We start from the raw sequence: 14,713 nt of genomic DNA on the forward strand, positions 1-14,713 counted from the left end.
TCGGGGGGGAAAGTCAAGGTCGATCCCTTCGTGCAGGTAAGTCAGCTGTCCAAGTTTGGTGGGATGGGATTCTCATCATACGAGGCTGCGTCTAGATAGATAGATCTCTCCCTCGGATGTCCAATGATGGATGACTATGGCACTTGGTAATTTTGCTGGGGGGGGTTTGTGCTGTGATGTCGCCGCCAGTATCCTGAACCAAGTGAGAAGAATATTCTCAGTGACAAATGTGATGACACTGGATTGTGATACTGTGAGGAGGGAATGTTCACATCAGATTGGATATTGGAATTGTCATTCTGCCATGGCTAATCTCCATGGGAATCTTTCGGGGCAGTAGACTCACAGAACAGTTCCAAGTGGCAGTGCTTGGGTCACATGCTTCTGATCTGAGGGGGAAGCCAGTTCCACGGACACGGTGGTATCCGTACGTACCGGAGTCTCTCTCTGGTTTGAGGATATATAATCGCGGCAAGGTTACCAGCGAAATCGGGATCAGACTGAGCGTAATCCCAACACCATGGTGCGGATTTGTCTCTCTTTAAGATTGATCTCGGGGACAATAAACCGCTCAAGCTTTTCGCCATGTGGTAATACTTATTACAGAATGAAGAATCACAGTGAGTACAATCACATCGACTAAGAACCATCAGTCCTCTTTTGCGATAGTTGTCCCACCGATTTCAGCTTAGTGGTTGTCATGGCAGCGAACCCCCTATTCGTTGCAAGAACTTAAAAGAGGGTTAGGGTTGTTGTACACAGCACAGCTTCACTTTTTACCGATAAGATAAGGAATTTCATCCCACCTTTGAGCTGCACACCAGCGCGCGCAATTGGATCGATTCATCAGCCAGCCAAAAAGTTATTTTTCCTTCTCTGGTCGCAAACCTTCCTCCTTCTTGATCAGCCCGCCGACTGATCGCACCAGCTAGCTAGCTAGTCGATGGCTTTCAGGTCACTCAGCCACCACTCACGGATCCTGTCTCGACTGCTGCCAACCGTTTCCGTTCCCGCTGTTGCAAGAGTTACCGCCGCTGCCCCCACTACTACTACATTTGCGATCAGGACATCGAACCCCCTTCGAACGATGGCTTCGACGGCGGCAGAGGTTGCCATGCCACCAAACGAACCAGCTGCCACCATCCAAGAAACCACATCTCCCGCCAATGCTGTCGGGCGCACCCCCGAAGAAGCCGCCGCGGCAGAGAACACAGTAAAATGGTGCATCTCCTCCCTTCCCGAAAAGGTCCTCGCAAGGAGGGTGCCCATCCCCCCCAACGGCGTCGACTACAGAGGCAAGATTGTTCTCGCACCAATGGTACGATCGGGGGAGCTGCCGGCCAGGTTGCTGGCGCTTAAGTACGGGGCTGATTTAGTATGGGGTATGTTCCCTCTCCCTTCCTTTCTTTACATTTCTTTGCTAACAAGGTGTGATTGATAAAACAGGCCCAGAAACAGTCGACCACTCCCTCATCGGCACCACCCGGCGAACCAACCCCCGAACCTCCTGCATCGAATGGACCCGCCCCCCCTCCCAAGCCCACAACAAAGCCGGTTACGACGAGAACGTCATCTTCCGGCTTGACCCAACAAGAGAAAAGGGAAAGCTGGTTTTCCAGATTGGAACCTCTGACCCGGATAGAGCGCTCGCGGCGGCGAGGCTGGTGGCGGGGGATGTGGCTGGGATAGACGTCAACGCCGGCTGTCCAAAGCCTTTCTCTACCTCGGGCGGGATGGGCGCTGCACTGTTGCAGACGCCGGATAAGCTTGTTGCCATCCTGGAGAATCTGACGAGGCATATCATCCCCGAGTTTGGGATTGGGGTCTCGGTGAAGATTAGATTGCTGGAGACACCGGAGAAGACGGAAGCGTTGGTTAGGAGGTTGGTGGGGACGGGGATCACGGGGTTGACGATCCACTGCCGGACTACGCCTATGCGACCGAGGGAACGGGCGATAAGGGGGCAGTTGAGGATGATTGGGTACATCTGTCGCGAGGCGGGGGTGGCGTGCGTGGTGAATGGGGATGTGGCTGACAGGCGGGATGGGTATAAGCTCATGGAGGAGTTTAGGGTGGACGGGGCGATGATTGCGACGGCGGCGGAGAAGAATCCGAATGTGTTTTTGAAGGAGGGGGAGGAGAAGACAACGTGGGAGCAATATGCGAGGGAGCTGGTGAGGTTTGCGATGGAGGTGGAGAATAAGATGAGTAATACCAAGTTTACGCTCAGTCAGATTGTGCCGGGGCGGGAGCCGGTTTATAAGACCATGTGCGCGCAGGGGAAGAGTTATGAGGAGTTGGTTAAGGTGATGGGGTTTGAGGAGATGGTGGAGATGGCGAGGAGGACGGATGAGGTGTTGAGGTTGGGGGAGTGGGCGCCAAAGAAGGAGGGCAAGGGGAAGAAGGGGCAGCAGCAGCAGATGAAGGGGAAGAATGAGAAGAAGAGGAAGAGTGAGGATGAGGTTGATGGGGCAAAGGAGGTCAAGAAAGAGAAGGTGGTGGTGGTTGCTGAGCCAGTTGCCCAACAGGATGGGCCTGCTCTTGCTCAGGCAGCGTAAACTGAGTTGGTTGTGATTTGAAGATGGATATACCCCTTGTATTATATTTGAGTTATGGGCGAGTATGGTTGGAAGATATACAAAATAAACGAGCAAACAGCATATGGAAAGGAAAATATAGATACGGTTTAGCGTTTGATCTCTTGCCTCGTGGAGATGGACAAATCCACGGACTTTGAACAGTAACCAACCCGATGAACAAATTATGAACTTTCCGCAATGGTTTCCATATTCACATCACACAACCCCATATGGATTCCCTTTCATCCCATCATGATTACGCATCCCCACCCCCACCCTAAACCCTCCTCCCCTGCGCCAACAACTCCGACACCTTCGGCGGCAACACCAACGCACTCCTGTCATTCCTCCTGTAAAAGTCCACCAGCGCCACCGCCGTCTTCTCAGGCAAGTCCTCATGAATAAAGTGCCCCGCCTCAGGAAACACCTGGAGAGCATATTTCCCTATTTTTGTTTCTGTCAGCAACCATCGCCTCTCATTTCTCACGTATAGAAAGGTAAAACACACCCTGCATCTGCCCAATAGTTAACTCGGTATCCAACCTATCCGTCCCCGCCAAAAGCAACATCTTCCCCGCCCCCTTCCCCAACCCCGTCGCCCCTTGTCCCAAAAACTTCTTGCTCAATCCCACAAACCACCCTTGCCAAAACGGCTGGGTAGAACTAAGATCCGTCCGCCATTTCCACGGTTTTGACACCTTCGTTGAGGGTGGCTGTTGCTGTGGTTGTGTCGTGGTGGTGGTATCGACTAATAGAGCAGGGACACTAACCCTCGCACTGACGCTATTTCTTATTGTTCGTGACCTAACATGCCATTCTATGCCTTCCTTTAATGAATGAAACCCCTGTGGCCGGGTGCTGAGGTATGTCTGCATTGACTGCAAGGCGTCTAGGGCTGAGCCTTCAACAACATCGAGTACTGCGTATCCCAGTAGCGAAACTGAAGGGGGAAGAAGGGGTTGGTAGGCGAGTTCGGTGACAACGGCTCCGCCTAGAGAATGGCCTACTAGGATGAGAGGGGGAATGTCAGGCCAGGACATGGCTTTGGCCGTGAGGAGGATTGCATTGCAGAGGTCTTGGGATAGAGTACCGAGGGAGAGGTCGGTTGGTTCGTTGGGGCTGGGGGAGGTGATGGTTGTTAGGCCGTGGCCGCGGGCGTCGAGGGAGAGGATGCCGGCTGAGGGGAGACGTTTGCGAATTTCAGAGCCGAGGACGGCGAAGGAGAGGGCGGAGGAGCCGGCACCGTGGTGGGTTACGAAGAGGGGACCGCCGGTGGATGGTTTGGCTCCTGGTGCTGGGTTGTTGGTGGTTGAAGGGGTAGGGGGATCAGGGGAGGTGAGGTAGACGTGGTAGGTTATGGTCCCGTCTGTTGAGAGGAGGAAGAGTTCACGTTCAAAGTAGGTTGTCCAGGGGATTGGGTCTAAGGACGAGCGGGTTGGAACTCTGAGGAGGGTGTTAGTTAGAAGTTGATATCAGAATGGGTGAGCTAGGGTGAACATACCCTTGTGGCCTTGCAAACAGAGCTCTGCCAGGTGATGGGATTACTGTGCCTGTTGATGAGACTGAAGATGCGGACGAGGAGTCGTCATCTTGTGGGTGGTTTGGAATAGATGAGAGAGATCCAAACTGGTCTTCATCTTCTTCATCCAGCTCATTGAAGTCGGGAAGACCAACGGGTGGCTGTAATGTCGTTGCTGGGATTGGCATCGCCGTGGTCCCCATGGCTTGGCTTGGTGCGTAGGCGTGCGCTTGCATCGTGTTGGAAAGTCTTGCTTTTGCCCACTTCTTCTGCAACTCGCTCATGATCTGTCTCTTCCCAGACGTTGATACAAGCCTTGTTCCCCTCACACCTCCTCCTTCCTGGTGGGGTTTCCCTTGTATTCTCTTTTTCTCGGCTGGGGCTTTGATGGTTCACGATGAATGGCGCCAGGCAAAAAAAAAAGAATGTCAAATCTCAGTGGTACAGACCGTCAGCAAGAATAGAAGTAGTCAATTTGATATCACACGACTCGATGTATCGTGTGACAGGCCGAGTTGGTCGTTGGTGTGGTTGCTTGATGATTGATCATTAGGTGCTGTTCATACAATTGGGAGAGTGAGGTCATTGGTTGTCAGCGCCCAAAGTTTGCGCACTGTGATGCCCCTCAGGCATGTGTGGGCAACCCCGTACCAAAGGCCCTCGTTTACAGTGCCAAAAGAGTATGGAGTTACTGTCCTAGATGTGATCTCTGGATTCTTCAAATTTGAAGTTGCACAACATCTTTCCAACACCCCAATCAAGTGTCTTTCGCCTCTATTTGTACACTTGACATTTCTTGTGTTCTTACTCAAGTCTTTTTTTGGAGAATGACGGTGTTACTCGATGGCTTTGTGGAACTTGACCCAACTTTGAGGAAGAACATTTCGACCTTGACTCAACAGAGAAAGCAGCTCAAGCCAGCTCACATCTGGATATGAAGCAGAGTTGGCCAACCGAAGTCGGTACGGCACCACCTACCCAAGCAGCGTTCAAGTCGATGCATTAATGCATGAATGATGGCTGTGCACGGGACAGGCGATCCCCTCTCAGGGTGCCCAGGGTTTCCCACTTCGGATGAAGCCGTATCGTTGGCTGAGATGTCAAAGCCTGATGCACTTTGGATTCGAGAATTCCTGCACTTTTGTTGTTCGCTGCGGGGTCAAGGGGTCAGGGGGGATCTCGGGGAGTACAGGCTATGATGCACAATACTTTTGACGGGAGAAAGTGAGCAAAGGATTCTTTTTCCACGTGTTGAAACAAGCTGACCGTCTTGGGAATGCCTCTGGAGGAAGTTGTCAAGGGCAGACAGCATGCCAGTTCACGAAGACATATGTCGTCCCACGAATACCGCAGGGCTGTCGAATCTGCCACGCGCTTCCGTCAATTGCAAGTCTTGAACACTACACTACCAGGACATGACAGCGGGTGTTGACATCAGTTCTTTTCGCTCACTTCAAAGTTTCATGCATCGTAAAAATGTACCAGAGACGCTATCGCTAAAACAACTTTCGGACCCCCACAGCCAATCGGTAGCCAATTGCCCGCCGCAGAGCCGCCCAAGAGGTTGCAAAGCACTGTGCAGGGGTCTTCCATCCAGCGCCCCTTTGCCGCTAAGGTTTCAGATGGCCTCCAGGTCCTCGACCCGCACCCTCGGTTCTCCCCGTTCGCTCCCCCTCTTCGCCTCCTCCACAGCCCGTCGTCGAGGCCCAGGAGACCTCCGGAGTCAATCGACTGGTCAAGGGATCGCCGAATTGCTCGGGTGTTCGTGACGAGGCCAATAGAACTTGATACCTGCCAGCAGGATGCAGTCCCATTCGACAACAGAACCTGTCAAGAATTCGCCCTGAAGCTAGGGATTGCTTTTGTCTGTTTTTTTTTGCCCATCGCCAGGGCAGCTTTCTCCAGTCCCGTTTCAGATACCCGCTGGGTCCCGTCTCCTTCATGTCTGCCCCCCCCCCTGTTGATCCATTTTGATCCCTATCAACAAGCCGTCTCTCGCTTTTCCCTCTTTCTGGCCTTCTTTCGTTTCCCCATTTCTGGCTTTTTGGGCCAACAACCGTATATCGACACTTGTGTTGAAAACAGCTTCACTTTCACAGTTCTCCCTCCTCGAGGGGCAACTTGTTTGCCCTCTTTCTTTCTTTTCTCCTCACCATCTTTTCATTCTTTCCAGGTTGATCCTTGGCCAGTTATTTTGAATGCCTCTCTTTTAGACTACCACGATTTTCACTTCTTCGATTCTTAACTTATTCCGGACCGGTTTCGAGGAATTTACATATCAAACCCTATTGACTAGATCTCAGACGTGAAGGGGACGATATATCGAAGAAGGGAGAAGCAGTTGCGAACTGGACATTCAGCAACTAGAAGGGCGGATAAGGAAGATATACCGACGACAGAGCACTCGCTGCACACGATTTTTCATTCGATCATTTACGCCAACATTCCATTAAACGACTTGAAAAGAAAAGGGGGAAACGATGAAGACGTGGATTTTTAGGGCAGGTTTGGCTGGTTTGGCTCTGGCGAATGGAGTACTCGGCGCGGATATTCTCGAGACAGTAGGATTCAGCAACTGCAACGGCACTGCTGCAGTTTCGGTACAAAGGGTCAACATTAAGTACAACAACGAGGACAAATCAGTAACCTTCGATGTGGCCGGCTCGAGCTCGCAGATTCAGAATGTCACAGCCGTCTTGAACGTCACGGCTTACGGTCAGAATATCTACTCGAACGCTTTCGATCCCTGCGATCCCGCCACATTTGTTGACCAGTTGTGCCCCGTTCCCGCGGGCATTTTTTCTGCCAAGGGTACGCAAAATATTCCCGAGGAGTTTGCCAACCTGGTCCCAGCTATCGCGTTTCAGATTCCCGATATTGCGGCCATGGCTACGTTGCAGCTTCAGTCCAAGGAGTCCGGTGAGAGGGTAGCGTGTCTGGAGGCTCAGGTGAGCAATGGCAAGACTGCCGTCGTCCCTGCCGTTTCCTACGTTGCTGCTGGTGTTGCTGGGGCTGCTTTGATCATGAGCGGCATCTCTGCTGCTGGAGCGGCCTTCTCAGGTGCCAGTGCTGCGGCAAGCGGTGCCAGTGCTGGCGGTATGGGGACTATCAGCCCCAGCTTCACCGAGGTCTTTGGCTGGTTTCAGGGCATGGCCATGAACGGTATGATGTCGGTCAACTACCCCAACGTTTACCGAAGCTTTTCCCAGAATTTCGGCTTCTCGACCGGTCTCGTGCCCTGGACACAGATGCAGCTTTCCATCGATCAGTTCCGCAACATGACTGGAGGCAACTTGACAGAAGACAGCGTGGAGTTCTTGAGAGGCGCTACTTTGGTGTACCCGGATGGTTCGTCCTCTACACCTTCCAGCTCGGCTCTCTTGAAGAGGGCATTCGACAACTTTGTTCACCTTGCCAGACGTCAGATCGAAGGTATCGAGACCAGCGTCAACACCACCGAGCCCGGTGTTGTGCCCGAAGGTGGTGCTCCCACCGAGACTATCCGTGTGGCTGTCACCGGCATGCAAGCCTACGTCCAGGAGCTCTCCGTCCCCAAGTCCAACACCTTCATGACTGTACTCCTCATTGTGGCTCTTGTCATCGCCGTCATTGTTGTAGGCGTCCTCCTCGTCAAGATCATTCTCGAGTTCTGGGCTCTCTTCGGCAGCTTCCCAAAGTCATTATCTGGCTTCCGCAAGCATTACTGGGGCTCCATTGGCCGCGCCATCACTCACTTGATTCTTCTGCTCTATGGCGTGTGGGTTCTGTACTGCGTCTTTCAATTTACCAATGGAGACTCCTGGGCGGCCAAGACCCTGGCTGGTATCACCCTCTTCCTCTTCACCGGCATTCTTGCCTTTTTCTCCTTCAACATCTGGCGCACAGCCCGGAGACTCAAGAAGCAGGAGGGCGACGTTGCAGGGTTGTACGACGACAAGAGCATCTGGGTCAAGTACAGCTTGTTCTACGAGTCCTATCGCAAAGGTTGCTGGTGGATTTTCGTGCCCACCATCATTTACATGTTTGCCAAGGGTTTCGCTCTGGCTGCCACTGACGGCAATGGCATGGTTCAGACGTCTGCCCAGCTCATCATCGAGGGCGTCATGCTCATCGTTCTGATCTGGAGTCGCCCCTACGAGCGCAAGTCGAGCAACGTGATCAACATCACCATTCAGGTTGTCCGCGTTCTCTCGGTTGTCTGCATCTTTGTCTTTGTTGAGCAATTCGGCATCGCCCAAACCACCCAGACTGTGGCCGGTGTCGTCTTGATCGCTGTGCAGTCTGCTCTGACGGGCATCCTCGCCATTCTGATTGCCTGGAACGCGATCAGTGCCTGCTGCAAGAAGAACCCGCACAGACAGAGAAGAAAGGAGATGGGTATGTCATTTCTTATTTACCCCTCTCAGGATCGAGATCTTGCTAACATGGCTCCCCAGAAAAAATGCAACGTGACACCCTCACCCCACTGGATGCGCGCAACTCTCTCCTTCTCGACCGTGAGAAGACGGCGCAGTCTGATCTTACTGACTCCTTCTCCCTGCTCAAGACGGGTGCTCCCCTGGGCACTGTTGACACGAAGCAGTCCCTGACTCGTCCCGTGTCTTCGGCTTCGTCAAGATACACGCCGCCCCCTACCCAGCCGCAACATACCCGTGATGGTAGCAATGATAGCTCTTACTTCCGCAGCAACAACCGGGAAAGCAGGCAGCCAAGGCTACCAATCTCAGTCAATGGTACGGTGTACCATTCGCAACCCAACCCATACGGAGGAGGTGCTATGGGGTATGGAGGTGGAGGCCACGGGCCAGGAGGGGTGTATGGATATCGGGGATGATCTGAGTGACGCGAAATGTGGCCGAAAACAAGTCTGTTTGTTGAGAACTAAAACTGGAGGATGTAAGGGTGGATGAGATGACGACGACCTACTATCAATGCCTTGTATTTTTATTTTATCATCTTCTTGAGTTATTGTTTTTGAAACGATATCTCTCATTATTTGCTAGCCTAGCATTCATAGCTATACCCGACATGTATATTAAACACTCTTCGCCAGGCTTCCAAAAAGACTGTTGAGGTACTGTTATTGAAAATTGTCAGGTTACCCCATTGCATCAGGTTACTTGGCTTGCGGTCAAATCATCTTATCTCCTACCGTGTACAATACCCGGAAGCAGGCCGGCTTTCCCTTGAGATACTGTGCCTCTTGTCCACCAACGAAAGTGCTATCTACCTACCCGTCATTCATCAAGATCAGGCCAGAACACCACCAAACGTAGTCTTACATTATAAGCGTGGATCAATGCCCTCGCGCATGCCCGTCTCCCCGTCCACGCCTCCATTACATGTCGGTGTTATTATCATGCCATTCATGTCCCCTGTCTATCGCCAGACATCTTCAACAAACCGTTCTGGCAGGTAGAAAAAAGCATGGCTCACCACGCATATCACGTCACACGACGTATCTCCCAACCGCATTTTCCACCTTTCCCTCTTGCCCGGCCCAGCCCCCCCAGACATGGCCTAGAACCTTACAGCCCCCCCCCTCTCCTTGATAGGTAGGTATACCAAAAGCCGTCATCCCGAAGAGACAACCGAACCAACCCGTCGAGGGTTACCGAGTTCATTAACCGCCCGTCAGCCAACCATTCAGCCCATCAGACCAACTTGACGTCTGACAACAACCAAGATTTCCCTTTTCCAGCCCAAAAAAAGGTTCTAGACCTTCACAGACCGCCCGTAACCACCCCCCCCCCTTGCAGCTGCATGACGGTAGAAAAAACCAAACATGCAGATCGAAAAATCCCATGGTCATCGAATACGGGATTTGTGATGTTGTCTTGATTGACTTGTCAACTTCCCATACATAATCAAGATAGCTATTTCCTCATTCGTAACCCATTGCCAGACATCACCTTTTTTCTTATCCCATAGCTCTGAACATGCTAGAAAAGTAAAATCGCAAATCTTGATCTCTTTCCCCCCCTTACGGTGTGTTTTGAAAGATTCTGGACTCAACAGTGACGTCGTCATATACACAAACCAACCTACCACCATCACACAATCGAGCAAGAAAAGGCAACCAACCCTCACACAACAGCCTCACTCATCATTCTGCTACCATCCATCTCCCAAACGTACCTATCCCATCACACAGACGCACAAGCACTCAACATCTGTCCCACACAAAACTTCCATCATTCATGTCACCCCCCCAAGCCGAACCCATCACTTGTCAATGAATGACAATGATATCAGAACTCTTATATCACCAAAAACCAACTAATAAACCAGTTTATACAAGTCGTAGATACCTATCCGTTCTACCTATCCAACCGTTTTACCTTCTCATCAAAACTCATCCATCCCCCCCTCCCAGAAAAGTCAATGACGTACTCTGCGGGGCAAGCATAAGACATACCAAGGGGCAACCTACCACGGAGACAGGTCCGCCAAAAACACAATCATCGAGATCTTCTTTCTCCCACCCACCCCTCGCTTAACCCTACCTACCTCCAGCAGATATGTCCCGTCAAGCGGAATAAAACCGAAACTCCATGAACCCTCCCTATCCGGACGGAGCCCATCTCTTATTCAAGATCGACAAAAACCTGCAAGTTCGATATTGACACGAATAGTGGGTCATCCCCTCCCTCCCGTCTCTTCACGACAGGAGGGATCATGAATATGTCCTTGAAAAGCACGAGATTGTACGCCCATAAGCCTGATGTACAAGCCAATAGAAAACACATGACGAATTGTCCCAGTTTCATTAACATTGCCCTTTTTGTTCTGAAAAAGAAAATGAGATGTATGTACAAAATTGTCATCACTGTGTACGGGTCCCATTTTAAAAACGCCGTACCTGGATACCCAGTCGAAAAAAAATCCCAAATACATCATAATATATAGTGGTCCAAATTAGCACGTGCGTGTTGCCCAGGACCAAACCGCCACATGCCACCCAAGGGTATAATGCAACCAATATGAACCAAAAAAGAAACGTCCCAACAGCGAGAGGTGACCCCTTTCCTATTGGGCTCGACGGTTGACAATCTCGCCGGCTTGCAGTAACGCGCTCATGCCGTCGAGTCTGGCGGCATCTGGGTTCCCAGCTTGGGGATGAGGATGTCTGGCCTGTCGAGGATGAGCTGGTGCTTGATCTGATGCTAGCGAGGGGTAACCCGCGCTGGAGGAATGTGCGGTTACTGGCGGTTGCGAAAGGACGGGCCTGGCATAACCTTTGGCATTGGCATCCATGTCAGTATTTTTCCGATCTTTGGATGGATGGGAGGCGCACCATTAATTGCTGGCAAAGTACCGGTACCACTGGGGTATGAGCCACCCTGAAAGATATGTGGCGGTCGTTGCTGTAGGGGGTACTGTTGGTGTTGCTGCTGGCTGAGATCGAAATGGTCTGGTTTCGATGTCAACAGCGCGTGTATTGGCAGCTGGCCATCGACTGGCGTTCTTGGCTGGCCAAAAGGCGAGCCCGAGGATGTGCTCCCAGACGTCGACTGCTCGCTCTTGAGGGTTGGTGGCCGGCTATCGCCACCCTCGATGCGGCCTGGGTGGCCGTTTGGGCTTGGTAGAGGCTCACGCGGGAACCGATACCCATTCATCTCGACCGAGTGCATTCCACCTGGAAATCTCTGACCTTCGAAAACGTCCGACAAGGATGGGAGGTGCCTCTGCATGTTGGGTGGCTCGTCCCTCCAATTTTGGGTTCGTTGACTCGGTGCCTCCATCGAGTTGAGCGCGGGGGATCGTTCGTGGCGCTCGGTTTTGCTGATCGTGGGCGAGTGTATCGGCTCGTCTCTTGGCGAGGCGTGAGAAGCTCCAGGGGTTGTGGCAGTCGAGTACTGAGATTCGCTCATCGACACGACTGATCCAAGCCTCTGTCCCCGGCTTGCTGGGGGTTCGCTGCTTCTGCGGCTGTCCTCTTGGCTGCCGCTTCTGCTGGAGCGATGTTGACCAGTCCTTGGGGGGCTCGTGCGGTTGGAACCTTCACCATCAGACATTTTCATCCTTTTCCCTGTATCCTTATCTAAGTAACCCGAATATCAGATCATGGTCGGAGCTGGCCCAAGTGCAGATACTTGCGCAACATACCTTGAGGGGGAGAGCCATGCTTGGCTTTGAATTCTTGCAGGTACAGCATGTACTTCTTGTACTCGGGAGTTTTTTTGTACTCGGCAAGATCGCTTAGGTACTTCTCCTTGATCGCCTGCGCTTGGGACTCATAGGGCTCCTTTTCAGAAGCATTGAGGCTTTGCCAGTTCTCGCCAACAAGTTTGGCGATCTCGGTAAATGATAAATTTCGACCCTTCAGCTCCTCGCGCATCTTGTTTGAGAAGAGCACGTAAGCCGAGGGCGGCCGCTCTGGCGCATTTTCGTCAGGCTTGGTAGCGTCAGCATCGTCGCTCTACCAAGGCACTTGAGCGAGTACAAACCTTGGGATGACGACGGTATTTCCGTTTGGTGACCACAAGGACACCTGCGTCCCGGGCATCTTGCCTGGAGGCATCCGGCCTCTGCGCGTCTTGAAGTCTCAGTTCTTCAATGCTTGGCTGGGTGGGCGAGACGAGAGAAGCATCCGGCGCAATGCCCCTTGTATTCGCAATCCGTCTTTGAAGTTTCTTTCCGCAAAACGTTAGCCACCTGACAAGTTTCCACGTAGATTTGGCGCCTCATACCCTTCTATGACCCAACTTCACTCCTAACGTGTCGCTATTCGCAGAGCTTCATGTCAGCATTGTCTCTCTTCTAACCTCTTCTCTGTCCAAGTGTTAACATACAGATCGGACTCGGTAATATCCAAAATGGTTTCCCATGTGTCAAACCCTTGCTCGAGGAACGCATCCAAGTACTGGGCAAGGCCCAGCTCTCCAAAAACGGTCGACAGTAGTTGCGTCATTCAGCCTCACTCGTGTACTGCTGAGGTATGGTGCTGGTTCGCGGTGTAACAGGCGTGGTTGTTTATTTGGACTCGAAGTTGTCTAGGTTCTTTCGTCCCGTGCCTCGGGCTCTCGAATCAGAGCGGGCCTCGAGAACGCGGCTCGGCTGTGTAAGCTGAAGCTATGGAACGGGGTCGTGGTGGTGCGCTCTCGGAGCTTCGGTAGGCGTGGACAAAAACAACACAGTGGACTGGAAGGGGACTGTATGTCAAGGGATGGTGGTCGAGAGGAATCAAGCTTCGCTGGCCGGTGGTTCTTATGAGTGGGAGCCCCGAAACTCGCGATCGGGCTGTTGCTGTACGGCAAGTGTTGCTGGCTGGGGTGCTTCTCGTGGTGAAGTCTCAATGGGAATGTTAGACGGGATTCACAGCAAACATGGCATTCTTGAAGGGCAGTGGTGGCTATTGGGGGTGGGGTAGAGGTCAAGATCTCGATGACATGCTGAATTGGAGGAGAGACAGGAGCTGGTTGACGTGGGACGAAATCGGTATGGAAGTGGAAGGGTGTACAAGTGTGTCTGCTCGCTGGGAGGGCACAGGGTACTTACAGAATACAGACAGACCACGGAACCGGAGCCGGTGCAGGGAGCTCGGGGGATGCCAAGGGGTGTTTGCTCGAATGGGTTATGCCTAGTATAGAGGTACCCGTCGTCGGGGTCTCGCTGCGGAATGCTGGGCGTGGGATTAAAAAACTCGGCTTCGATCTGTACTTGGGCCTGGACTCTGGCTGAAAAGCAGGAAATGGAGTGCGCAGGTTAATTATCTGGCGGGCAAGAGAATTGCGGTGTCAGCGACATGGGGATCAATATAGTACAAGCAGTACATATGTATGTACGTTAAAAGTCGAGGCAATCCCAGTGCGTGGCTCCCAAAATTGGCTGATTTGTGGACAGCGGGTCAAGTTCCTAGGTACTCGTCTAGCCTCCTCGGGAAAGGACCGCCTGCGCTGGGTACCGCCGTACACTAAGGACGTCTGAATTTTGGCGATAGTTGTTACGCTGTCTTGGAGCTTCTCTTCCCCTGCCAGAAAAGTATAGTTACAATCAGCACAGGATGCGAGGGCGCCGTGTCTGCGCCTTTCTCCACTGATGTTCGACCTCCTCAAGCAGCAGCAACACCCAGCAGCAGCAGAACAGCAGTTTACCACCTGTCACTGTATAACATTCGGCTTCAATGGCGGCCAGCAGCAGCCGGCGGTACCCTTGTGGGAGATGGCCCGATCTACGGATCATAAGTTCGGTCATGGGCATTCTTCTTCAAAGATGGCAAAGTAACACCGGTGCGATAGGTCGATAGGCTGTTTGATCGAGATCTCAACGAAAACGGCCCATGGGCGGCAGGGCAATCTCGTTGTGGTGCTCGTATTGTTGGCCATTTCGCGTTAACCGTGGTTGCTATGAATGCCATGATGACGACCAACCAAAGCGACATGGCAAACTCCAAACTCAGTCGGGGCGTCGGACAACGGAAGGGCACTTGGAGGGGGAAGCGAGCAAGGGGGATCTCGATCCTAATCGACACCGTGAGGCACATGAAAAAAAAAACGTACGATAATGATGGATCAGCAGGGCTCCCCACCAATCAGAAGTCGCCCGCCCGCCGCTTTCCCAAGCTGGCGTGGGAGGGCCGTCACGGACTCACGGCAGGGTGGCAGGCACCACC

At 52.4% G+C, this 14,713-nt stretch overlaps 4 protein-coding genes across 4 annotated transcripts; 2 read left to right on the forward strand and 2 right to left on the reverse strand.

The window, feature by feature from the left end:
• The first annotated feature begins 110 nt into the window (after positions 1-110).
• Positions 111-2,706, forward strand: dus2 (tRNA-dihydrouridine synthase 2). Its single transcript, XM_062874011.1, has 2 exons — positions 111-1,382; positions 1,447-2,706. The coding sequence occupies exons 1-2, from the start codon at positions 944-946 to the stop codon at positions 2,556-2,558; spliced, it is 1,551 nt and encodes a 516-aa protein (XP_062737115.1). The 5' UTR covers positions 111-943; the 3' UTR covers positions 2,559-2,706.
• Positions 1,680-4,686, reverse strand: PPE1 (Protein phosphatase methylesterase 1). Its single transcript, XM_062874012.1, has 3 exons — positions 4,081-4,686; positions 3,088-4,022; positions 1,680-3,023 (listed from the first exon to the last, which is right to left on the reverse strand). Exons 1-3 carry the CDS (start codon positions 4,380-4,382, stop codon positions 2,857-2,859), a joined length of 1,404 nt encoding a protein of 467 aa, XP_062737116.1. The 5' UTR covers positions 4,383-4,686; the 3' UTR covers positions 1,680-2,856.
• Positions 4,687-4,869: 183 nt separating this feature from the next.
• Positions 4,870-9,207, forward strand: QC761_107380 (uncharacterized protein). Its single transcript, XM_062874013.1, has 3 exons — positions 4,870-5,322; positions 5,391-8,475; positions 8,535-9,207. The coding sequence occupies exons 2-3, from the start codon at positions 6,579-6,581 to the stop codon at positions 8,930-8,932; spliced, it is 2,295 nt and encodes a 764-aa protein (XP_062737117.1). The 5' UTR covers positions 4,870-5,322; positions 5,391-6,578; the 3' UTR covers positions 8,933-9,207.
• A 1,648-nt stretch (positions 9,208-10,855) lies between these two features.
• QC761_107390 (uncharacterized protein) lies at positions 10,856-13,540 on the reverse strand. Its single transcript, XM_062874014.1, has 6 exons — positions 12,894-13,540; positions 12,792-12,825; positions 12,549-12,734; positions 12,208-12,496; positions 11,396-12,142; positions 10,856-11,336 (listed from the first exon to the last, which is right to left on the reverse strand). Exons 1-6 carry the CDS (start codon positions 13,010-13,012, stop codon positions 11,128-11,130), a joined length of 1,584 nt encoding a protein of 527 aa, XP_062737118.1. The 5' UTR covers positions 13,013-13,540; the 3' UTR covers positions 10,856-11,127.
• Positions 13,541-14,713: the final 1,173 nt, after the last annotated feature.

This window comes from Podospora bellae-mahoneyi, assembly GCF_035222275.1.
Source record: "Podospora bellae-mahoneyi strain CBS 112042 chromosome 1 map unlocalized CBS112042p_1, whole genome shotgun sequence".
NCBI lineage: Eukaryota > Fungi > Ascomycota > Sordariomycetes > Sordariales > Podosporaceae > Podospora > Podospora bellae-mahoneyi.